The 24296-nt window shown below is 50.7% G+C and overlaps 2 protein-coding genes across 2 annotated transcripts; one reads left to right on the top strand and one right to left on the bottom strand.

The window, feature by feature from the left end:
- The first annotated feature begins 841 nt into the window (after positions 1–841).
- Positions 842–13826, top strand: DNAJB13 (DnaJ heat shock protein family (Hsp40) member B13). Its single transcript, XM_058687803.1, has 8 exons — positions 842–1107; positions 5704–5807; positions 6839–7000; positions 9455–9612; positions 10625–10738; positions 11858–11971; positions 12843–12919; positions 13501–13826. The coding sequence occupies exons 1-8, from the start codon at positions 1040–1042 to the stop codon at positions 13652–13654; spliced, it is 951 nt and encodes a 316-aa protein (XP_058543786.1). The 5' UTR covers positions 842–1039; the 3' UTR covers positions 13655–13826.
- A 3045-nt stretch (positions 13827–16871) lies between these two features.
- UCP2 (uncoupling protein 2) lies at positions 16872–24240 on the bottom strand. The gene is made up of 8 exons (XM_058687806.1): positions 23786–24240; positions 22857–23013; positions 19825–20048; positions 19439–19649; positions 18424–18618; positions 18241–18342; positions 17717–17897; positions 16872–17321 (listed from the first exon to the last, which is right to left on the bottom strand). The coding sequence occupies exons 3-8, from the start codon at positions 19948–19950 to the stop codon at positions 17207–17209; spliced, it is 930 nt and encodes a 309-aa protein (XP_058543789.1). The 5' UTR covers positions 19951–20048; positions 22857–23013; positions 23786–24240; the 3' UTR covers positions 16872–17206.
- Between the last annotated feature and the right edge of the window lie 56 nt (positions 24241–24296).

Genomic DNA, 24296 nt, shown 5'->3' with positions numbered 1-24296 from the left:
TACACCTGAAACTAGTATAACATTGTTAACTATACTGTAATTAAAAATTTAATAATAGATAAATAAAATGTCACCAAATTGAATTAAAAAAAAAAAACCAAACCCTGATGTATTATTATTTATGATAAACATACCATACTCAAGTAAGCTATTAATAATACAGGAAATTGGGTATGGGGTATATGGGAATTCTATACTGTCTTCCCAACTTTTTTGATAATCTAAAACTATTCTAAAATTTAAAATTTATTTTTTAAAAATCAGCAAATGCGGGGCGCCTGGGTGGCTCAGTCGGTTAAGCGTCCGACTTCAGCTCCGGTCGTGATCTCGCGGTCCGTGAGTTTGAGCCCCGCGTCGGGCTCTGGGCTGATGGCTCAGAGCCTGGAGCCTGCTTCCGATTCTGTGTCTCCCTCTCTCTCTGCCCCTTCCCCATTCATGCTCTGTCTCTCTCTGTCCCAAAAATAAATAAATGTTAAAAAAAATTTTTTTTTTAAATCAGCAAATGCATTTGTTCTGAAAACTTTTTTTTCTTTTTCTTTTTTTTTAATTTTTAATTGTTTTTTAACGTTTATTTAGTTTTGAGAGAGGGAGAGACAGAGCATGAACAGGGGAGGGTCAGAGAGAGGGAGACAAAGAATCTGAAACAGGCTCCAGGCTCTGAGCTGTCAGCACAGAGCCCGACGCGGGGCTAGAACTCACGGACCGCAAGATCATGACCTGAGCCGAAGTCGGCCGCCCAACCGACTGAGCCACCCAGGCGCCCCTGTTCTGAAAACTTTTAATTAAAACTAATTGCTACTTTCTTAAAAACTCTTGAGAGTTTCTGAGTTGAATGACCTTTGTCAGGGTCACAGGATCAACCGTTTTTCCAGTTCTTCGATTGGCTGTTCTGTGAGGCAGAGTTGATGTCTGCTTGGGCAGGAAGGAATACAACTCCCAGAGTGCCCCTGTGCGGTTGTCAGGAGCAACCAAAGAATGCAGACTAACAGCCCTGCTGGAGTCAGGATTAAACAAGGACTGACTGCCTTGCAAGCCAGCCATGGGTCAGGATTATTACTCTGTGCTTCAGATCACTCGCAATTCAGAGGATGCGCAGATCAAGAAGGCGTAAGTTGGGACGGGAGTGAGGCTTTAGGGGTGTGCTGGGAAGGCCCCACCTTTATCTTTTCCAAACTGAGCCTTCTTGCACAGCCAAGTGCAGCCAAGATAAACCTTGTTCTTCTGTTGCTTCTTGCATACATACCTACAACCTGGGTTTGGCCTGAGTCAGAGTTCCCAATCCATCATCCTTAACCCCCTATGCCCTGTTTCCCTTCCTGAGTACCCTGGTTTTCTTAGCGATAAAAATGGGGACAAAGAAGGCATTTGAGCTTTTTCCTTTGCAGAACCAAAGGATTAAGAACAGGAGAGTGACCTGGCCAGATGGATGTGTTTCAAATTTTATTCTGGCCGTTATACGAGTTTTTTTGTTTTTTTTTTTTCAAGTAGGCTTTTTTTTTTTTTTAAGTTTATTTATTTATTTTGAGAAAGACAGAGACAGCATTAGTGGGGGAAGAGGGAGGTGTGGGCGGGGGGTGGGGGTGGACAGAGACACAGGGAGATGAGAATCCCAAGCATGCTTTTGCACTGTCAGCACGGAGCCCAATGTGGGGCTCAAACTGGAAACACTGCAAGAGTTGAAACCAAGAGTTGGACACTTAACCTACTGGGCCACTCAGGCACCCCAAAGTAAGCTTTTTTTAAAAATGTTTGTTTATTTTTGAGAGAGAAAGAGAGAAGCAGGGGAGAGGGGAACAGAGGACCTGAGAAGCAGGCTCAGTGCCGACAGCAGCAAGCCCCATGTGGGGCTTCAACTCATGAACCGTGAGATCATGATCTAAGCCAAAGTCGGATACTCAACCAACTGAGCCATCCCGGCACCCCAAAGTAGGTTTCTTCTTAAGTAGCCTTCACGCCCAGCTCAGAGCCCAACATAGGGTTTGAACTCACAACACTGAGATCAAGACCTCAGGGTCTTGATCTGCAGGGCTTGACTCACGAACCATGAGATCATAACCTGAGCAGAAGTCAGACGCTTAAGCAACCGAGCCACCCAGGCACCCCTGTTTCAAACAATAGTTCTTAACCCTTCTCTCTTGTAACAACTCTAAGAGATGAGTCATGTATAACACAGTCTCCCATATGGGAGTAACTAGATTTTGACAAAACAAAACAAAACAAAAATGCTGGGGCACCTGGGTGGCTTAGTTGGTTAAGCATCCAACTTCATTCAGCTCAAGTCATTATCTCACGGTTCATTAGTTGGAGCCCCACATCGGGCTCTGTGCTGACAGCTCAGAGCCTGAAGCCTGCTTCAGATTCTGTGTCTCCCTCTCTCTCTGCCCCTCCCCTGCTTGCACTCTGTCACACTCTCTCTCAAAAATAAATTCACGTAAAAATTTTTTTTAAATGCTAAATGTATATAATGAATAGAAGCACCACAATGATTCCTAATTGCCTAGCTATTAACCTTCTCAGTAGCTCTCATTAAGCCTACCCTACTGCATCCAAACTGTGACTCCACTCCATCTTGCCCACTCAGGGAAACAGAGTGAGGGCACTGCAGGGCAAATCTTAAAACCACTCAAGTTTAGGGGCGCCTGGTTGGCTCGGTTGAGCATCCAACTCTTGATTTCGGCTTGGTCATGATCTCAGGGTCATGGGATCAAACCCCCTGTTGGTCTCTGCACTGGGTGGGGAGCCTGCTTAAGATTTTCTGCCTCTGCCACTGCACCCTCCCCCCCCCACACACACACACTCTCTCTCTCTCTCACTAAAAAAATGAGACAAAAAACTCCACAGAACCTACTCAAGTTTATCTGAAAAATAAGGCTCTTCTCAAACCTACTTACCTTTCCTTATTGATAGAACTTACTTGGAATTCTCCCCATACCTGACTTTGACCTTTGTAACTGAGAGGGCTGGTTTCAGTGTCTCAGGGAAGTGATGACAATTGTCTTTAAGTTTCTGAAAGTAGACAATGTAGATAATCTCTGTAAGGCCTCCAGGGGCCGAATCAGAACCTTCAGAGTCATAGGACAGCAGATCTCACTCACTAAGATGAGATGTTGCTTAAAAGTCAGAGCGGTCCCACGGTGAGATGGGCTGCCTTGTGGGACAGTTAGTTCATGTCATTCATTTCCTCACTGCTGCTCAGTGCTAGGCACCAGGGACACAGAGAAGTAGACACAGCAACTCAAGGAACCCAGGCTAGTGGGAGAGAGAAACCGGTCAACAAACAACTGGAGTGCCAAGTGCTAAGTTTAGGGATCAAAGGCACTGGGGACTCGGGAAGGGGAGTCTAACCTAGAATGGAGACTGCAGTCAGGGAGGGCATCCTGGAGGAGTTGAGCCCTGAGCTGATTGTTGAAAGATGAATGAAAATGTGCCAGGGGGAGATGGGAGGGAGGGTCTGGAGAGTGGTGGGTGTTACAAGGGATGGGAGTAGAATGTCAAAGACCTGAGCAATGCATTGTAGGGAGTTTGGAGCCTGGCCAGAAGGGCAGGAGAGGCCATGGGAGTGGGGAGGGAGAGCTGTGAGTGAGAAGGCCAGAGAAAGAAGCAGAGGCTTGAATCTTAGAGATACAGATTTTATGCTGAAGGCAAAGGGAAACCAGTGGAGGGATTTGGGCAGTGGAGTGACTTGGCCAGGGGGCATTTTAGAAGCATCAGATTAAAAAAGACAAATCAGGGGCGCCTGGGTGGCTCAGTCGGTTGGGCGTCCGACTTCAGCTCAGGTCACAATCTCGCGGTCCGTGAGTTCGAGCCCCGCGTCGGGCTCTGGGCTGATGGCTCGGAGCCTGGAGGCTGCTTCTGATTCTGTGTCTCCCTCTCTCTCTGCCCCTCCCCCATTCATGCTTTGTCTCTCTCTGTCTCAAAAATAAATAAACGTTAAAAAAAATTATTAAAAAAAAAAAAGACAAATCAATCTGGTGGCAGCACACGGAAAGGCCTGGAGAAGGAGAACACTGAAACAGGAAGCCATGGTTCTGCAATAGTCCTAGGGATGAGGGGGCAGGAAGAGAACACTGGGGAAAAAGAAAAACTGAAATGCCCTGGTGACAGGTGGGCTGGGAATGGAGGGGATGAAGAACTTGGGAGTTGATAATGCTCAGCATTTGGCTTCATTGCCTGGGCAAATGGGCAAAAACTTAAGGAACGAAAATGTGTTTCTGTCTGGGTTCATTGAGTTTGTGGGGCCTGTGGGACACTGGAGAGCAGATACCAAGATGGAAGCTGGATGCCAAGGTCTGGAGCTTAGTGGCCTGGTTTCAGACAGAAATTTGGGAGTGGTCAGCGAGTGAGTGATGCTCAAAGCCTTGGGATAGACGAGCTTGTGCACAGATAGTGTGTGGAGTGAGAAGAGAAACAGCGGGAGGGGTCACCAGCATGCAGGGTGTGAGCAGGGCAGAGGAAGTGCACTCTCACCCAGTGGAGGGTATGTGGGGTCCTATTTGTACTGAGCCACTCAGGGGGCTGTGCTGATGCCCTCCTTTGGCTCTTTCAGACCCCTTCCCCGCCTTTCTGCACCCTGCTCTCTGCGCTGGAAGCTGGCCCATCTGAACCACATCAATAGATGCCCTGGCCCTCAGACTTCCTAAATGAAAGCTAAAGAGAGCCCACAGCAGGTGATTGGCAAAGAGGAGAGTGGGGCTGGGGTATTTATTCCCAGCTTCCTTCCTCTGAGAGCGCTTCAGGTTGGGTATCCCTTAGCTGAAGATGACAGCTCCTGCCAAGGGCCCCGTCTACACACACTCCTGTGGGATTTCTCCCTTCCCACTCCTATAGGCTCAGGGGTAACCAGGGTGACTCAGGGCTCCTGGCCTTCGGTTACAGCACTGTCCAGCATGGTTATCCTCCCTACCTCCTACATTTTGGTGAGTGGTCCCTTATTAAACTCTGCACAAATCACCCAGTTCATGCCAGCTCTTTCCTCTCAGAACACTGATGATACAGATTCTCAGACACTATAGGCATCGCATCACTGAGTGGTGGGATTGGGTAATACAGAAGCAGGGAAACGAATGAGCACAGAAGTGAGAGATGGTAAAGGGACCTGACGTGTGCCAGTGCCTCTCTGTACCAGGCCCTTTGACACCTTATTTTACCTGATCTTCCCAAGAAGCCTGTGTGTAAGTTCAGATATCACGGCAGGATTAGATGTGCGAGAAATGTATGGGGGGAAACGTGTGAGGGTGAAGGGGGAGCAAGAGCATGCAGGCGGCACCCTCAAACCCCAGTGCCGGTCTGATACCTGTGAAAGGGGAGCAGGAAGAAATGGCTGGATGGAGAGAGCTGCAGAGTGGTCTGGAAAAAAGTAGCTGGGCTGATAGATGGGCGTCCAGAAGCAGAGGTTGTGCGTTGGGGGGGTCCTGTGTCCTAGGGGGACGCGCCAGCCCCAATATCCCCACCACGCTTAGGCACTGGTTGGGGCAGCTTGGGGAAATGTAGCCTCAGCACAGACACCCAGGGCGGGCAGCTACACTTTCTACCCACTGGGTTCTGTTCAAGGGCATCTGTGCAATGCACCACCCTGGCCACCACAGCCCTGATTTTATAGCTGGCAACATCAAAGCAGTGAACAGCAGAGCCAGCTCTGAACCATGGTCTGCGCCTCAGGCCCATGTCAAATGCTATGACTTGTATGAATCCTCCCTTCTCTAGGTACCGGAAACTGGCCCTTAGGAACCACCCGCTGAAGTCCAGTGAGCCATCCTCAGCGGAGACATTCAGGCAAATAGCAGAGGCCTATGATGTGCTGAGCGACCGTGAGTGATTCCACCCATCTCCTCTGCCCCACCTCTATTTCGAGACCATTCCTTAAGCCTCTGGGTAGTAAAGCATTCCTCTTCCCTGCCTAGAGCTTGAGCAAACTTAGAAAACAGCATGAACTGCCTCTCTCCATAGTCACAAACTAAGGTTGATGCAGCGTGGAGAGCCCCTGGATTATGATGATCTGCTCAGCCAGTGTCAGTAGAGCAGGACTGGTCTCCCACTGAGCAGGTCTCCCACACTCCACACCCCACCTGTCCCCTGCAGGGGTGCACACAGTGAGATGCTTGCTGCCAAGGGAAGAAAGAGGCTGAGGCAGGCATCCCCAGTTACTCTTCCCAGATTACCAAGTAGCTCCAGTGCCACCTTTCCATGGAAGGCATGTCTATCAAGGGTCAGAGAGAGGCTGGTAATTCAAGAATCTCCTGAAACCAAAAGAGTGTAGAAAGTGATCCCCCCACCACCACCTCTGCCCCGGGGCACCACCTGCAAGCGTGCATCCCTGAGGGCTTGTTCTGGAGACTGTAATCACAGATGCTGTGCAGAAGAATAGCCAGATCACTAAGGTTTCCCCAGTCCCGAGTTTTCAAGACTTTAGAGTCCTTAGACTCTAGGCTTTGAAAGCTCTAGAATTTGGCAGCTCTAGAATTCTTAGATTGTAGAATTTCAAGGTGCTACGATTCTATTTACCCCAAATAAAACAGTAGCTACGATGATGAGTTTAGCCAAATTCTAGGGCCATAGCCTCACCCTCAGTCTCTAGATCTCTCCTTCAATCCTCTTCCCCCTGCCACCCAGCAGGTCTCCACCTTTCCCCATTCTCCTCCCCACTATGGGATCACACCTAGATCCACCCACGGGGAAATTAAGCTCCTAACTTTTAGGGTCTCCCTCCAAAGAGTGCCAGACTTTAGAAATAAGGCTGGGTTTGCCCCTTCCCCTCTACCCTGTATCCACCTGCTTCCCAGCCCGCAGCTATCTTAGTCCCTAATGCCAGCCCCCTCATCAAGGTGACACGTGTCCACAGCTGTGAAGAGAGGCATCTATGACAAGTTTGGAGAAGAGGGCCTAAAGGGCGGGATTCCTCTGGAGTTTGGATCCCAGACCCCATGGACCACTGGTTACATCTTCCACGGCAACCCTGATAAGGTTTTCCATGAGTTCTTCGGAGGAGACAACCCCTTTGGTGGTAAGAGGCCCCACCTACCCACTTGCTTTATTGGGAAAGGATGTAGCTGTAAAAGATGCTTTTCTTTGAATCCTTTTGTTTTGTTTACTTTAAAAATATATATAATGCATGGTAAAAAAGAAATTATTAAAGAAATAAATTTCAGCCTTTATTCCTTCTCCAGAAGCAGCCACTTACTGTTAATCGTTTATGTATCCTTCCAGAAAATTTCTATGCATTTATGAGCATATATTTATCTTTACCTAAGCGTTTTATCTTATGAAGGGAATGGGACCATATTGTGCACACTGATTTCTTTCACTCAGTATGCCTTGGAGATTATCTCATTATATACTATATTACATAACAGATCTACTTTACTCATTTTAATAGCTGCATTAGGTTTCACTGTACAGGTGTGTGTTAGGTGAGTATATGGATGGATGGGTGGATAATCCCAGGTCCCAGACAAACTGACCAAGAGTTGATTCCTGAGGCTCACAGTCATCTTGCAAGGGCAATTAACCTTCGGACCTGTCTTCCTGGCTCTAGTTATGCAACTCAGAGAGTCTAGATTTTCACTGCCTGACCCCCTGCAGCCCCTTCCCCTGGCTGTACTATAGCCGTTCTGCATTTCAAAAGTTCTCTCTTCCTTTTTCTGCATGTTAATAAGAAGTGGGCCACAGCCCACTGTCTCTCCCCCTCAGAGACCTCTCCCCTGTGCATTTCCTTCACCTGCCTGCCAGAAGAAGCTGAGTTGATAAACTCCATGTGTGACTGTAAAACGCAAGGGACTTAGAGTCAGGCCTGTTTCAAATCCATGCACTGCCTCTTATGAGCTGTGTGATTCTGGGCAAATCTCTTCATTGCTCTGAAACCTCAACTTCCTTACTGTTAAGTGGCTGTAATAGTCCATTCCTCACACGTCACTAGCAAATGAGACAATGTTTATGAAAATGGGCTTTGCAGACTGAAAAATGCCATAACGATGGACAGGTGCATGAAAAAGAGGCAGCTCAGAGGAGCCAAACCAGAGCTTCTAGGGACATCACTTACAGGCTTTGGGGACCCTCAGGCAGTGCCCAAAACTATACTGCTACAGGACTTCACCCAGGGGATTCTTGTGTCCTGTCTGCCTGCAGGACCGAGGGACTAGACCTTCCTATGACCTGGCTGTTGGGGTGTCTACAACCTGACACAGCACAGGTGCTGGGTGAAGAAATGGATTCAGTGATACGAGAGGGGACCAGGTCACTTACAGGCCTCTTGATTAGTTACTATTTCATAGAGGGGTTTAGTGTGATGCTGCCCTGCCCTCCCCCACCTAAAGTTATTATACCATTCTAGCCTGGGAAGTTCATTCATGGCACTAACCATAAGAGGCAGAGTACAAGAAAAAAAACCTTAATTATGATAGCGACCCCTGACTCTACAAAGTTTACAAAGGTTTTCACACGTAGCAATAAGCATAGTGGTTAAGGGCAGAGGTTCTCATAGTCAGATTGTCCTGTGTTCAGATGAGCTGCGGGACTGTGAGCCTTTTCTTTGGCCTCTCTGTTCAATAAAACAATAGTGTGAAGAACTGAAACCAGCACCTGATGCATAGTAAGCTCTCAGCAAGTTCCACTTTTCTTCATCGTCTTGTTATTTAATCCTAATGGAAAAAGGCAGATCAGGCATTATTACCCCATCTCACAGACAGAAAAACTGAAACCAAACGACTCCATAGCACTTCAAGAGACAAAGGCTGTTTGCACTGGGATGGAAGGGCAGGGCAGCAAGAGCACTTATGGGTGTAGAGCTGGGCAGGGAAAAAAGAAATTGAGGGAAAAAGAGTTTGGGGGTATGCTGATGAACTCTCAAATTTATTAGGAACCACCCCCTTCCCTACTCCCGTATCAGCTATTGACTTCACAGAAACTTGAGTATGTGGTCTCTAGAGGTGTTGTGCTGGGCTGGACAGTGAGGGAGAGTGAAGTGTGGGGAAGGGTAGGAAGGACTGGAATGGTATTACCGTCCCGCCAGCAAGCTAACAGTGGGAGTCATTTCTGGCATACCAAGAGCTGCCACCAGAGGGCACTCCTCTCCATCCTGAGGCAGCCAGCCTCGAGGAGTATTTCTCCAAATTGAGGAGGAAGGGAGTCAGGAAAGTGGGGGAATATAAACCGGATGATGAAGCAGTGGGAAGTGGCAAGCAATGATAACCATTGGATCTGCAATTTAGGACAACTTTTTGGCCTGGCCTAATAGTCTGAGTATGCAAAGTAGGAATGGGATGCTGAGTATTACACTTGGGGACTGAAGAAGTATGTGTGGAGGGGTGTCTGTGTTTCCAAGTCCCTGACACAATCTCTCTTACTTCTCTCCTCTCCTCCCCTCCCCTCTCCTCTCCTCCCCTCCCCTCCCCTCCCCTCCCCTCCCCTCCCCTCCCCTCTCCTCTCCTCTCCTCTCCTCTCCTCTCCTCTCCTCCTGCAGAGTTTTTTGATGTAGAAGGAAGTGAGGTAGATTTGAACTTTGGGGGTCTCCGAGGCCGAGGGGTCAAGAAACAGGACCCCCCAATCGAACGAGACCTCTACCTATCTCTGGAGGACTTATTCTTTGGCTGCACCAAGAAAATTAAGATCTCCCGAAGGGTGAGTACTTGGCTTGCTCCTACTGGGGGCCACTACCTATGCCCTCCAATCCTCTGAGTCACCTCCTCCATGCCCTCACTGGAGACCTCAGGTATGGCCTCTGATAGAATCATGAAATCTCAGAATTGAAGATCTAGGATCATAGAATTCTAGAATCTGAAATTTGGAAGGGACAATTGAGGGTATTAGCCTGATTCTTTCCCAGTGCAGGAATCCCCTCTGCAGAAGGGTCTTTCCCTTCTTCTCATATCAGCCCCATCCCTGTGGGAAGCCAGATTCCGAATGGGAGGAGTCAGTCCCTTGTGAATTCTGCCCTCTGGGTATTACCAGACCATACCCCCAGGGCTTCATCAGTGTGTATGCCTCAGGAGTAAGAAGAAACAGTGTGGGGATGGAGGGTGCACTGGGGGACGGTCCCCAGGGGGTTTTATTGAAGACTTTTAGTGGCCCAGAGTCTAGTCCTTGGGTTGACCCTGTCCTATGGCTCAGCCCTATGCTAGACACATGAGCAAAGCCTCCTCACACCTTTGCCCAGCAGAGGAGATGTCAGCTGTGGCACAGATGGCACTCATCTGGGCATGTGATTGGGGAATGGTTGGATGACATAATAGGGAATGCTCAGATATGTTGACCTCTGTGGTCTTTCTCCCTTCGTGATTAAGAAACCTGTCAGCCCCTCAGGGCCAGAGCCACTGGGTTGGGAGAGAGGAACTGAGTATGTGTTCACCATGCATCTGTTAGTGGCCAGGGCTACGTGATCTAGGCCTGGAGTTGGGGGCTTGGTCAACTAATGGTGACTGCTTGGCATCTCAGGCCCTAGCCCAATGACATCATCCTAAAATCGTAAGTTCTTGGTTCCAGTAAATGGGGTGAGAATGGGGATGGCTCAGGGCAGCTTCTCCCTGTTGCTAGAAGATTGCATCTGAGCACAACACCCCCTTGGCATCTTTCTCGTGTTAAAAGGCCAGCTGGGAAATCTGGAGCAAACCTCCCTTCTTCCATCTGGCTGCAGGTGCTGAACGAGGATGGGTACTCCTCTACCATCAAGGACAAGATTCTCACAATTGATGTGAAACCTGGTTGGAGGCAGGGCACACGGATCACCTTTGAGAAGGAAGGGGACCAGGTGAGAAGGAGGGAACTGACTAGGGTCAGTCCTAGTGTCAGTCACCCAAGCTTGTTCATGTGGTGGAAAGACTGAGGGGGAAGGAGGCAATGCTTTCCTCTGCCCTGTGACCCCAGCCTAGTAGGGAGACCAGTCTGCAGAGTCGGTGAAATGATCCCCAAAGTCCCTTACCAGGGACAGAGCCTCACAACACCTCTGTGAGTGGATAGCCCAGGGCTTTCTCCCATTTTGCAGAGTAGGAAACTGAGGCCCAGAGAGGGAAGGGATTTGGCCAGGGCAAGAGCACAAGAGCTCTTCCTGATTTTCTTCAGTGCTTCTTGAATAAACCCCAACTATAGGAGGTATTCAGAAACCACTTATGAATAATAATTTTAATACTGTTTAATATCTTCATGATAATTACTTATTTAAATAAAAATATAAAATTATTGTTCAAGGCATGCTGTATCCTTAGGTCTGAGAAGAGGCAGAGTGATGGCATTTTCAGAGCCAAGAGAGATTAATTCCTCTGCCCATACTTCTTGCTCCCTTTCTCACCTGTGAAACATCTACTTCCAAAACACCCCTTCAGGACCCAGCTCTAATGCTCTGGGCTCTGGGCAGCCTCCCCTGACCTCTCCACCTGGCTCAGGGCCTCTCTAATCTCCTGCCTCTGGGTTCCTTTTACCACAGTCCTGAGCATGCTGAGGACGGTGTGTCTGTTCCCCCCACTAGACTGGGAGCTTCTTGCTGGTAGGGACTAGTTAGGTTCCTCTGCCCTCTTAAGAGACCTTAGCAGAAGCTTGTCAGGACAGAGGTGTGTAAGAAGTTGTTTTCAAAACTTGCAGGTCAGCATTTTACCCACCCCCTGAGGAAGCTTCTGTCCCTCTCCATCTGAGTGAATCCTGTTGGGCATGCTCCATAGAGGAGAAGTAATGGGGGGGGGGGGTGTGGCGCTGGATTCATTGGAGTAGGCTTCTCAGAGGAGGGGCTATGAAACCAAACTGAAAAGGTCCTTCCAGAAAACCTAGTTCAATCTCTTCATTGTTCAGAAGAAGACATGGAGACCAGTAGAGTCAGGAACTTAGCCGATATCACACAGCCAATTAGTCCTTGTCTCCCCTTGCCTCCTCTGCCCAGGGCCCCAACATTATCCCAGCCGACATCATCTTCATTGTAAAGGAGAAGCTACACCCTCGCTTCCGCAGGGAGAACGACAACCTCCTTTTTGTGAATCCCATTCCCTTGGGCAAGGTGAGTGGGCAAAGTGGAGGGGAAGTGGGCAGATGAGAGTGAGCAAGCAGGCCTCACTCTGCACTCCCCCCAGTGCCTATGGCGCAGGCCTTCAGAACGTGAGGAGTGCACATAGAATCTTTGTGGCTGTCTTCAGGGCCCCTCCATGTCCTCACAATCCAAACAAGGAACAGCACCAGCCTAGACTTTACCTCCCCTCCCCCACCCTACCTGTGGGCAGTTACTCCATCAATTCTACCACCTAGTCCCCTTCCGTTCATTCCCAGAGTCAGAGTCTGAGCACCTGGGTCTGCACAGCAGCCCCTTTGGTGGCCTTCCTGCCTCCTTTCCCATCTCCTCTAGGCTCTTTCCCACGCTCATCTGACTGTGCCACACGCCTGTCAGAGCATCTTCACATGGTGTTTAAGGCCCTCCACACTCTGCCTCTGCTGATCTCATCCCCTGCACTCCAACCACTGTGCCCCTGTCCATTGGGAGCATTTTCCCACCTGCATTCTCTTGTTTGTGCTGGGCCGTCTGTGTGGAATGCTGTATATCCACTTTGTCTGACTGGCAGGATCCTCTTCACCCTCATCAACTGCTACCACCACTGTGTAGTCCTCCTGTCCCACTCCACAGTGGTTTGGGGGTCTCTCCTTGGCTCCCGCAGACCCCTTTACTTCCCTGTATCATCATCAGTCTTTCCTACCAGACCGTGAACTCCTAAGGGCAGGCAGATGCCTGGCTCGCTCCCCTGTTAGTCCCTGAACATCCTTTTGTCTGCTTGAGGCCAGGCTCAGGGCCTGGCACTGAATAAGCTCATAAAATGCCTTCTAAACAGAATGGCCATGGTTACCTCTCCTACTCCCACCTGTGGCCCTAACGTCCCTAGGCTCTGACCTGCTGCACCGTGGAGGTGAAGACCTTGGATGATCGTCTGCTCAACATCCCCATCAACGACATTATCCAGTGAGTGCATCTGCGTGGGTCCCAGTAGGCAGAAGGGCTGGCCTGGGCGTTAGAGGGTAGTGCCAGACAGGTCAGCCTGGGTAGTTCAGTTCTCACCAGCAAGGACTGAAATCCAGCCCTAACTCTGGCCAAGCTGCATTCACCTGGTAAATGGAGTGCCTTTTTCTAACTTGCACGAGGCCGCTACAGAGTCCAAAGATTGCAGAGGCGACCTTTGTTGCCTTCCTCCTCCCGAACGTCTCATTAGTGTTCTGAGTTGTATCCCTCAAGTCCTTTACAGGAAAGGGCCTCTGTATGGGAAGCTTTACTCAGCAGCCCAGCACCACCCCCGACCCCAACCTAGGCTGGAACCTCTATTCCTGGAACCCCCAGTGTAAATGGTTATCAGGGGGCAGGCTGTCTGAATAAGCTGGTCTTCTCTCTCCTGCCACACGATTCTGGCTGAGAAGAGCCACCTGGTGGAAGCTGGACTGACTGCCTCAAGCCTGAGGTTGTGTGAGCATGGGCAGCATGGGATCTGTCAGAGAGCAGTGTTGGGGGGCCCCCTCTCATTTCCCTTCTTTCATCCTCCCCTGTCTCAGTCCCAAGTACTTCAAGAAGGTGCCAGGTGAGGGGATGCCACTGCCTGAGGACCCCACTAAGAAAGGGGATCTCTTCATCTTCTTCGACATCCAGTTCCCCACCCGCCTCACACCCCAAAAGAAGCAGATGCTGCGCCAGGCATTGCTGACATAACTGGTGAGCTGAGGGCTGGAGCAGAGGAGGGGAGCAGAAGGCCAGCTGGGCCTTATCCCATTCCTGTCCCAGGATGTGCAAGTGAGCCAGCCCACTGCACAGATGTGACATGAGGATGGGACAGCCTGGGGTTTTTAAACTGACACAATAAAGATTTCCTATCTTCCAACTGCACCCAGGAGACTGTGTTGGAGGGAGAGGAGCCTCATATATTGCTTCTTGTGGAACAAGGGGAGGGGCATGGCCCAGAAAGCCTAGAACCTGGGTTCCTGTCCAGATTTTGTAAGTGTGGCCAGGTCCCTGAAGGTTCGGAGCCTGTGTGCTCCCCTTGATAGAGTGGGGCAGACCTGAGTGACCTCTGTGGGTCCCCACCCTGCTATGATTTCTCATGACACAAAGTCTTTAGCAGGGGCAGTCTCTAGAATGTGATATGGTCATAGTGTAGATAGGAAGCACAGAGAAGAAAACACTTGTCAAGGCCACACAGGGCAAAGATGTCATCAGAACCTTGAAGGCCACTTCCCAGATTCACCCTGCTTAGAGGTAGCACAAAGGACACAGTGCTGGAAAATGGTTTTGGTTTCTACCTCACAGCCTCACTTCTCATCTATGCAGTGGGTCCTGGACTGACTCTAGGTGGGGTGGTATGGGAGGCAGAACTGGGTTCTGCTCCTGGCCCTGCCACTGACCCCCCTGGATGTTACTGCTTATAAGCCTCCTGCAGGCTGCTTATGAGGATTGAGTCATTGTGGTGAACATGCTTGGTGAATTCACTGCTTAGATCTCAGGGTTCCAGGATTGTTGCTGATGTGGCCTCCAGGCCCAGCTGGGCCTATGCAGACCACACTTGCTTTCCTGACCTGCATTCCACCAGTCAACAGTGTGGCATGTACCTCTCCTGTGCCAGGGCAAAGACTCCTTTCAAGTCTGGGTTTGGGCTAGGATAGATCTAATCTTATGAGTAGGTGGCCACTTTTGTGGAATGACTTCAGAAGTAATAGAAAAGGCCCCCATATTGTCCATATTGGATTCCCCTGTTCAAACCATTCTTTGCTCAAGGTTTTTTCTTTCTTTCTTGAACATGGGGCTTGAATTCACAACCCTGAGATCAAGACCTAAGTGGAGATTGATACGCTTCACCGACTGAGCCACCCAGGCACCCCTTAATGTTTTTTCTTAAATGGGGACTGGGTAGCACCTGTCAGCCATTTTGAAATCATCAGGGAAAATGTGGCAGGAGCTGACCTTGAGACATGGAGTCTGGACCAGGGTTCTAGGAAGCACCTGTGCAGCCCGTAAGTCATGTAGGCCTTGGAGTCAGATACACCTCAGGTGTATGCTCTTGGGCAAATCACTTTGCCTTTCTGAACCTGTTTCTTATAGCAAAGATTGCAACCCTGATCTTGCAGGCCTTCAGGAAACCAGATGAGGAGTGAAGCCGACTCTGCCCTGAGGCACGGCCTAGGTGGAAGAGTGGTGGTAGCTGCCCTGTGCTGAGAGCAAGTGGGTGCAAATCCTAGCACCAGGTCTCCTCTAGGCCAGTAGGAAAGCCTGCCTCTAGCCTCTTCCTCATGGCAATGCTCTGAAGGAAGCGTGGTCTTAGGCCTGATGAAAGATCTTTGTGAAATTTCTATTACTTTGGTGATCTTCAGTGCTACCTCATCTGGCAGGCAAGGCAGGGCCTGTCATATGTCCATTTTATAAGCTGTGAGGACCAGTTATTAAATTAGTGAGGCTACTGATAATGTTGTTCGATGGTTCCTGCCACCTGCCCCAGCTCCTCACTGTCCCAGGATCATGCCCAGAACGATGATGGAGTCTGGTGGCCTTGTGTCCAAGTGTCTGGGACACAAGACTGATAAACGAATCACATGACTGACATGCCTAAGGCAACAAATTGGCCCGGTTTCCTCTGGTATAAAACAGTAGTCTGCTTTATAGGACTAGTGTGAGAATTAAGGTGCATGAAGTGCATTGACCAGGTCGGTCCTCCATTTATGTTGACTCCCTGCAGCCCAGCAGAGAGCAGGCCCGCTGGGCTGCCTACCACCTTCACCTTGGCTCACCTTGTGGCACCCAACCCCATTCCTCTTGGGGACTATGAGACCCCAGTTCAGTTTGTCAGATGTTACAAAGTACGGTGAGGAATCCTGGGCCCTCTTTCCTTCTCCAGGACTCTCATTTCCTGGACCCCTTGCCAAAGCTCTGAAGGGCTGAGCCTCCAGCCCTGACCAATGGGGAGGAGCAGTAGCATCAGCTGCTTGAGGCTGTGGGAAGAGGGAGACCACATTCTCTGAGCCTGGCTCTACAGCTGTTCAACAAACATTCTGAAGGACTCCAGCTCTGGTCCCTGGTGAAGAGGCACAGTGGGGGAGAAAGGAGTCTGAGTCCTAGTCCCAGCCTTCAGTTTCTTCCAATAGCTATAAAATGAGCCTGGGTGGCTTAATTCTAAGGGCCTGCTTCTGCATGAGATGCCTCAGGATTCTGGGACTTCAGAGTCCCCTACCCCTTGAAACAGATGTAGAATCTGCTTTCCTGCCTCTGTGGACAGCTGGTAGGAACAGGAACAGGGAGGCTGACACCCTGTGCAGCCTAAGCCCTGGTTTGGCACTGCCTCCTTGGGATCTCCAGCCTAGGGAGAGGGTGAGTCTCCAAATTAAAGTATCCTCAGACTGAGGCCTCATGTTTTCCTTGCACCCTGTCCCACCCAGTGCAGTAAGAATGCCACCTAAGGGTGTGACTGTGGAGGATGAGAAGCAGCCAGACTTGTCCTCATGAGGTCTGGGACTTTGGAGAGGAAGTTTCCCATTTGTAGAATGGAATAAAAGTAGTTCACAGCATCTAAGATTCCCAAGTTTCTCTAAATCTTCCACCGAACAAGGAGATGTTGAGCAGACAGTAGTACACTAATTTTGCAGATCAATAGGCCTGGGGCCAGCTGGAGCACCAGGCACTGGGTGAGTGGAAGCTCAAGTGTCCTAGTGAGAGCGAAGCTGTGGCTCCCAGCTGCTCCCTCACTTACCACCTAAGCCCCAGGCCTGGTCTGGAAAGACAAATGAACTACATGACCTCCACAGGCCCCAGAATGGATACTGGAAGCGGAAGGTGGGGCAGACCTCCCTTTCTAAGTCAGGTGGCTGCTCCGCTGTCTACCAGGTGCCAGAAGGACCCACTGAACCAAGACCTCTGGTAACAGCTATGAGAGAAGGAGGAGACACAAGGTTGAACCTGTTTTATGGGGGACATGCTGGCTGGGACTAGGGGCAGAACAAAGAGTGGGGCTTAGCTTTTCAAGGGACTGAAGGCTTGGGATCCTGGCTAGTTCCAGGCCTCCCACAGTGTCAACTGGGGTCAACTCTACTAGGACTGGGAGGCAACGGGGAGATGGGGTAGGGGAGAATGGGTAAGCATGTGGGGACAGGAAAGGGAGGTGGTGGGAAAGGGAGTGGAAGGAAGGAGTGAGGAGAGAGGGAAGGGAAGCAGGGCTTGGCTGGAGCCAGAGCCAAAGCCAAAGCCAAAGCCGGAGGTGGTTGGGTCAGCAGCAGGAGACACTCAAAAGGGAGCCTCCCGGGAAGTGCAGGCTGCCATGAGAGCCCGTTTGAGCTGCTCATAGGTGACAAACATCACCACGTTCCAGGAACCCAAACGGAGAAAGGAGGGCATGAACCTAGAAGGCAGAAAACACAGGTCACAGGGGGCACCTTGGTGACTCCTGAGGGCACTTCACCTCCCACTCACCCCAGTGGGCCATGGTATCCAATCCAACCTAGTTGCTCTGTCCCAAAGGAGGTTGTGAGGGCCCAGGGTGAACAGAGCCCCACAGCCATGCGGCTCTGAGCAAGAATTCCCTGTGAGTCTCCATTTTAATACCCGTAAGGTAGGAATGACAACTCTGGGAGGAACTAGTTAAGAGCATGAGGGAATGCCAGTGAAATACTAACACCAGGATCAGAATAGTTTGACACCTGGTTGCTAGTCAGTTCCAGGTGGTTCTCTCCCACCTGTGTGTAGGTATGGGTAGCTAGGAGGCTCGGGATTGGGTGGGGTGGATCAGAGGCTCACCCTTTGTAGAAGGCTCGGGGACCCTCCTTGTGGAGCATGGTAAGGGCACAGTGGCCAGCGCTGGTGTACTGGCCCGGGGCAGAGTTCATATATCTCGTCTTGACCACATCGACAGGGGAGGCGATGACAGTGGTGCAGAAGCCTGCCCCAAAGGCGGAAGTGAAGTGGCAAGGGAGGTCATCTGCGAAGGAGGAGCAGGAGAGGCAGTCAGGACTCCTTACCTCATCATTCCAGAAGGGAAGAGATTATCAAACTAGCTTAGGGGTTTTCTGGTTTTAGAGAAAGAGATGCCAGCGGGGATCTGTCCTGATGACCTAAAAGTCATTTAGCCTAGAGTCTAGCCTCAGTACCTCAGTGTGCAGTGGGAGCTTCATCCCAGCTGGTTTCACTATGGTAAATCTAAACTCACTCCACAAACATAGGGGAAGGAGGATGAAAAGATGTGAGACTCAGGCAACCAGACTCTCACATCTGATCCTAGGTTGGGGAAAGGGCAAGACCCAGAACCATTTATACTAACTCACCTGTCATGAGGTTGGCTTTCAGGAGGGCGTCCTTGATGAGATCGTAGGTCACCAGCTCAGCACAGTTGACAATGGCATTACGAGCAACATTGGGAGAGGTCCCTACAGGAGGAAAAAATACTGATGTGAGACCAGAGACTAGAGGAGGAGGAAGACAGGGAAGAAGAAACACCTGGTACACACCTTTCCAGAGTCCCCGGAACCCTTCCTCTCGGGCAATGGTCTTGTAGGCATCGACAGTGCTTTGGTATCTCCGGCCACTTCCAGCCCGGGCCTGAGCTTGGAATCGGACCTTTACTACATCTGTGGGCTGGGCCACAGCCACAGCCAAGGCCCCTGTGGTGCTGCCTGCCAGGAGGCGGCTCCCGATGCCGGCATCTGTGGAAGAAACATGGGAGGGGGGGTCAGTGCCCAGCTGGGATTGTACTAATTTTCCACCTCTCTTCACTAAAAATCACCTCATCACTGTAATCTCTTGCCTTCTGGGAATAGGATTCAGACAAGTTCTTGCTCTAAAAACTTGCATCAAAGAAAATAACACCTTGAATGTCTACTACTTGCTACCCAATGGGACAAAGCAAGGAGTGGGACAAAATGAGACCTAGCTCAACAGGGTAAGTCACAATCATTTCCACCTGACAAGTGGAAACCCAAGGCTCAGAGAGAAGTGGCCTTCCAAGGCCTTAGATTCATAAGACCTGGGTTCGCATGCCAGATCTATTTCTCCTTGCCATGTTATCTCAGGAAAAGTTAACCTTTTGATCTGGGTTCTCAGTTTTCACATATGTAAAAAGGAGGTGGGCATAGCATGCGAGGTAAAATGGAAGAGTGCTAGCTTTGGAAGCAAAAGTCCTGGGTGTGTTTTCTGGCTCCTCATTGTGTGCTCTTGGCCAAGTACTTTCCACCCAGCAAGGCTCAGTCTCTTCATCTCTAACATGGGGATGATACCACCTACTCTCAGAGTAGTGGTGGGGACTGTCATGGGATGATGCCCTGCACAGAACCTGGCACAGCCCAGGTGCTCAAGAATCATTAGGAGAATCAAGGTGCCTTCCAGTTCTCAGTTTCTCTGATCCTCCTAGGGATCTTAGAGCCTAAAGAAGCTATGCAGCAAATCATCAATCAAGGATGATTTGATTGGATTGGTCATCACCAAGGAGAAAAGGTCAAGGGGCCCATGGCCCAGCTCCACACTCACGCTCAGAACCCTTGGTGTAGAACTGCTTGACAGAGTCGTAGAGGCCGATGCGGACAGAAGCAAAGCTCATCTGGCGCTGCAGGCCGGCGACCAGCCCATTGTAGAGGCTGCGGGGGCCCTCAGTGCGCACCATGGTCAGGATGGTGCCCAGCACGCCACGGTACTGGGCACTGGCTGCAGCCCGCGCTGGTCCCTGCCTTTCTCCTTGGATCTGCAAGGCCAAGATGGGTGGTTATAGGGGTTGGCAGGTTGTCCTCCCCATCTCTTGCCATCCCTGCGCTCCAAAGTTTACACAGTCCCAAACACCCCACTGGCCCTTAAGGAGTTTATATCTTGGGGCAGAGTAGACTAGACAACATTGGGAACCGCAGGCTTTCTGCCCTCACCTGCAGCCGGACTTTAGCGGTGTCCAGAGGAAAGGTGATGAGATCTGCAATGCAGGCAGCTGTGCCAGCCCCCAGGAACTTCACAGTGGCAGTAGGGGGTACATCTGTAGCCTTGAACCCAACCATAATGCTGATTTCCTCCTATCTCCCAGGAGATGGAGAAAGATGGAGAAGGGGGCACCTTCGGTCAGCACCAAGACGAGATAGAGGAACTCTGCCGGAATCTAAGCCAAGGAGAGAGAAGCCCCATTAGCAGCAGCATGCACAGTCCCTCCCTGCTTACCACCCCACCCCCACCTTCCCTGACAGCACCACTTCCCTAAGCAAGAACCAGAGCAACATCATGAAGGAAAACAGGAGTGAGCTCTGGAGGTACTCAAGTAGGGGCTAGAGAAGCAATTCCTGCCTGAGGAGAACACATTTTGTGAAGAGCCCCCTCCCTTTTACTATAGGAAGAGTCTGGATCAGGGCTATCTTAGTGCTGACAAACTGGCACTGACTCATCCTTTTGTCTGCTGGGTGCAGAGATTTCACTGATGATACCGGCATGCCTACTTCTGCAGATCTGTCTGAAGGACAGGCAGAAGTGGGGAAAAGGTTTCAGTCAGACCAAGATCTGAAAGGCACAGGCTCATAGGCTTATGCCCTGGATTTCTTAAGTAGGAGAGGTTCCTATGGGTCTCAAATTATCTAAGTCTAGAAGAAAAGGAATGGAGAAGACCAGTTCAGTCCCTTCTCAGCCCAGTCTAATTCTCCTCCCCAGCCCCACACAACTTGGGCTCTCTAGAGTCATTCTTTCAACAAGACTGCTTTGCTGGGCACTGGCTCACTGAGATGCAGGAGACAATATCAACCCTAGATGGGGCTTACTGCCTGGCACAGGGGATGGGCAGGTGATTCAAGCTACATTTGGGGCTTACAGGACATACTCTGAAAATGCAGCAGGAACAACTAACTCCATCAGGAGAGAGGTAATATTCAGCTGGGCCTTGAAGGATCCTGGACAACTCTCAGGGCTGAAAGTAGGTACACAGACACTGGACTCTCTCCCCCTGGCCTTTTGTGTGACCCAGGGAAAACAGTCTCCCTCTCTAGCCAGTTTCCTCTCCTTCAACAAAGGGGATCCACATCTTCACCACAGGAGGGGCAGGGATAGGGAGGTGCAGATCAGAGCTACAAAGACACAGGAAACCAAAAGCTCCATTTTGTTCTCAGAGTTGAACAACACCCTTCTCTGCGGCCTCTGCTGCCCTTCCCCGGGGAGGAAGTGAGCCCAGCACCCCAGTGGGGGAGGTGACCTGCTTCTCTCTCCCCTGAGCTCACTTCTCTCACTTCACTTCACCAGGAGCAGCTGCTCTGAGCCTACCCTGATTGGTCGCCCATGTCGCTGGGGCCATAAGGAAAATGCTGGCCAGCAGAGGGAGGATGTGGTTGGAGTCAGTTGTGAACACAAAGACCCATGGAAACAAACAGCTCACAGCTTCTTCCTCCTGAGCTTCTCTACTCCAGGCGTCTGGGGCCAACAGGGAAATCCAGAGACTACTCACCACTCAGTTGCATCCGGATCTACTATAGGCCAGGTCCTGGCCTTATTGGAGTTTCCCTGGAGTCTGGCCTACATGAGGCTCAGTGAAGACTGGTACTCACATGGGTTGATGAAGGAGCTCCAGACTCCCCAGCTTCCTTGTTCTGACATATCTATCTATCCCCCAGAACTTGTTGGATACATTCCCCATCCCACCGCCCGGGGCACTCTATTAGCTCATTTACTCTTCAGAGCTGCCCTGTGAGGTGGCTGCCTTATTTCCATGTTACAGATGAGGGAACTTGGTAAGAGCCACAGCTACAGCCTCCAAAGCTTATTAGATTTGCTCTGCACTGGTGTCCAGAACATTTCTCTCCTGCTGTTTTCTCAGCCCCCGGCACAGGCAGGGCTTTTAACAAGAAAACACCCAAGTTCTCTCATGCCAATTTTTTTTAAAAAAACTTAAATTTTTAGCTTTTTTTTTTTTTTTTTATTATTTATTTTTGAGAGACAGAGAGAGAGCATGAGTGGGGGAGGGACAGTGAGAGGGAAACACAGAATCCGAAGCAGACTCCAGGTTCTGAGCTGTCAGCACAGCTCAAGCCCACAAAACCATGAGGTCAAGACCTGAGCCGAAGTCGGACGCTTAAATGACTGAGCCACCCAGGTGCCCCACTCTCATGCCAATTTGACAGTTCTGAGAAGGTTCAGGCAAAGAATGTCCCTTCTCTGGGCATCAGAGACCTGAAAAGTGAGTCTATCGTGTCCTGACCTTGAGCTGGGTCACAGTGTTGTGAAGGCCAGAGAATAAGGCCCAGCCTCTGTCCATCTCAAAGACAAATGCACAGAGGCTCAGTTGCCATTCTGAATGTTGCTTTGAGTTTGTCAGGTCTTTTAGAGGTTGAGTATGGGGGCTATGGCCACTTGTGCTAAAGACCCTACTAAGAGACCCTACTAGGGGCGCCTGGGTGGCGCAGTCGGTTAAGCGTCCGACTTCAGCCAGGTCACGATCTCGCGGTCCGTGAGTTCGAGCCCCACGTCAGGCTCTGGGCTGATGGCTCGGAGCCTGGAGCCTGTTTCCGATTCTGTGTCTCCCTCTCTCTCTGCCCCTCCCCCGTTCATGCTCTGTCTCTCTCTGTCCCAAAAATAAATAAAAAAACGTTGAAAAAGAAAATTAAAAAAAAAAAAAGAGACCCTACTAAAACTCAGGCCTCAGGAATTTGTCCTAGCTCTGCTGCTGACTCCCGGGATGACCAAGGACTAATCACTGTCCCATCTAGGCTTCAATTTCTTCCTTTGTAAATATGCGGACCACCATCTCTGCCTAGTCAAGATCAGCTTAAAGGATAGAATGAGACCAGGGATAAAGGAAAGTGTTTTGTGAATTCTGAAGAGCAACTTCACTGGGGTGGTGGTAGTTATTTTTGCTAACGTCCCACTGACCCCCACCCCCAGGCCAAAGCACTAGTAGGCAACAGAAGACCCTTCCCTTAGAGTGGATTCTTACCCGGCTTTGTAAGGTCTCACGCTGAGGCCTCCAAGATCAAGCTTCTCTAAAGGCATCCCATTCTTCAAAGCTGCCAGTGCCTATCATGGCCCGATCCCCTTGGTTTTCCATAGAAAATGGCTGGGAGACGAAACACCTAATAGTCATACTATGTGTCCTGTGGATGAGGGGAAAGAGGAGTTTAGTAAGGAAATATGCCTTTAAGGATCACACTCCAGCTAGAAAAGGGCCACCTGCCCAAGGCACACAAGCTCAGTCCTTCAGGGTGGAGGTGGGGAGGAGTAAGGAATAGGGTCTATTTCACCCAGGGTGGCTGGGGACTAATTAAGTACACACACTGGAGGGGGGAAATGAACCCAGGAATCCCCCCTCCCCTGTCTGCTCTCTTAGTAGACACATTGACTCTCTTCCAGATTTCTGCTTTAGAGGCACTCTGTACTCTGAAGCAGCAGCCTCCCAACGCAGTCAGCAGATTCTGGTGAGTGGGAGTGTTGTTAGGCGGTCATGATAGGTCAGAGACTCGCCGAGAATCGACTAGCACCCAGCCGCGAGCTGTGAGGAGGTTAGAGGGGCTGGGAACGGGCCCTGCTCAAAACTTCGTCTCAGCCTGGGGGATGGAAAGTCATTCTGGTCGTTGCAGTCGCGCCGAAGGCCCCCACCCAAAAGCAGGGTTGGGAATCCTGGGCGAGGGGAGAGAGTAGAAGGGTGGAGGCTTAAATTATTGAGCCAATTGAAGGTGAGAGGTAAACAAAAGGGGAGAGAAAAAGAGTGAGAGAAAAAGGAAAAGAGGATAGAGAAGAAAAATTCAAGATAGGCTGGGAGAAGAAGAGAGAAATTAGAAGGAAGGGCGCGGGTCCTCGCTGCCGGGGTGGCGGGAGTGCCGCAGGTTTAGCGGGCTCAAGGCTAGGGCGGGCGGGGCCCGGGCTCACCCGGCCGAAGGGAGAACAAGAGCGTGCTGGCAACTCTGTTGTCTGTCGGCGGGCGGAGGGCGCGTGGAGAGAGCACGGACAGTACTCAAACCGAAAACGTGTCCGGCGAGTTTACAATGGGGTCGCTGGAGGCTGCCGCGCTTTAGGTCTCGGGGGCGGGGCCTGCGGGGCTGGGCGGGGCCTGCGAGGCGGGGCCTCTAGTTACCGCCTTTCGGCAAGGGCTGTCCGGCGTAAAGTTCTGTGCGCGCCTTCCTCCACTCCCATTTCCGTGCGGGCGGATCCCCGCGTCCATCCGTCTCCTCACACATCCCCGTTCCGCCAACCTCTTGGTGAAAATGGCAAGGCGGACGCCCGGAAAGAAGCAGAAGCAGCTCAGGGTCACACACGCCTCTGCTCCCCCTGTATCCCGCTAGGGCTCTTAATACGCTCCAGAAACTCGGATGAGAGCGTACTTCCCCCTTTACCGGCTCTGCAACCCCTGACTCCGCAAACAGAACTCCAGCCTCCTGAG

This window comes from Neofelis nebulosa, chromosome 10 (assembly GCF_028018385.1).
Source record: "Neofelis nebulosa isolate mNeoNeb1 chromosome 10, mNeoNeb1.pri, whole genome shotgun sequence".
Lineage (NCBI taxonomy): Eukaryota > Metazoa > Chordata > Mammalia > Carnivora > Felidae > Neofelis > Neofelis nebulosa.
Note: the sequence above shows the minus strand (reverse complement) of the source record. Positions and strands in the feature narration are given on the sequence as shown.

What these genes read in the sequence shown, in the direction of transcription:
- DNAJB13 (XM_058687803.1), top strand. Translation starts at nt 1,040, where the DNA reads ATGGGTCAGGATTATTACTCTGTGCTTCAGATCACTCGCAATTCAGAG. An exon ending in TTGAGAAGGAAGGGGACCAG is followed by an intron (nt 10,739 to 11,857) that starts GTGAGAAGGAGG and finishes TCCTCTGCCCAG; the next exon opens with GGCCCCAACATTATCCCAGC. An exon ending in CCCATCAACGACATTATCCA is followed by an intron (nt 12,920 to 13,500) that starts GTGAGTGCATCT and finishes CCCCTGTCTCAG; the next exon opens with TCCCAAGTACTTCAAGAAGG.
- UCP2 (XM_058687806.1), bottom strand. Translation starts at nt 19,950, where the DNA reads ATGGTTGGGTTCAAGGCTACAGATGTACCCCCTACTGCCACTGTGAAG. An exon ending in CTACACCAAGGGTTCTGAGC is followed by an intron (nt 18,619 to 19,438) that starts GTGAGTGTGGAG and finishes TTTCTTCCACAG; the next exon opens with ATGCCGGCATCGGGAGCCGC. An exon ending in GTTCCGGGGACTCTGGAAAG is followed by an intron (nt 18,343 to 18,423) that starts GTGTGTACCAGG and finishes TTCCTCCTGTAG; the next exon opens with GGACCTCTCCCAATGTTGCT.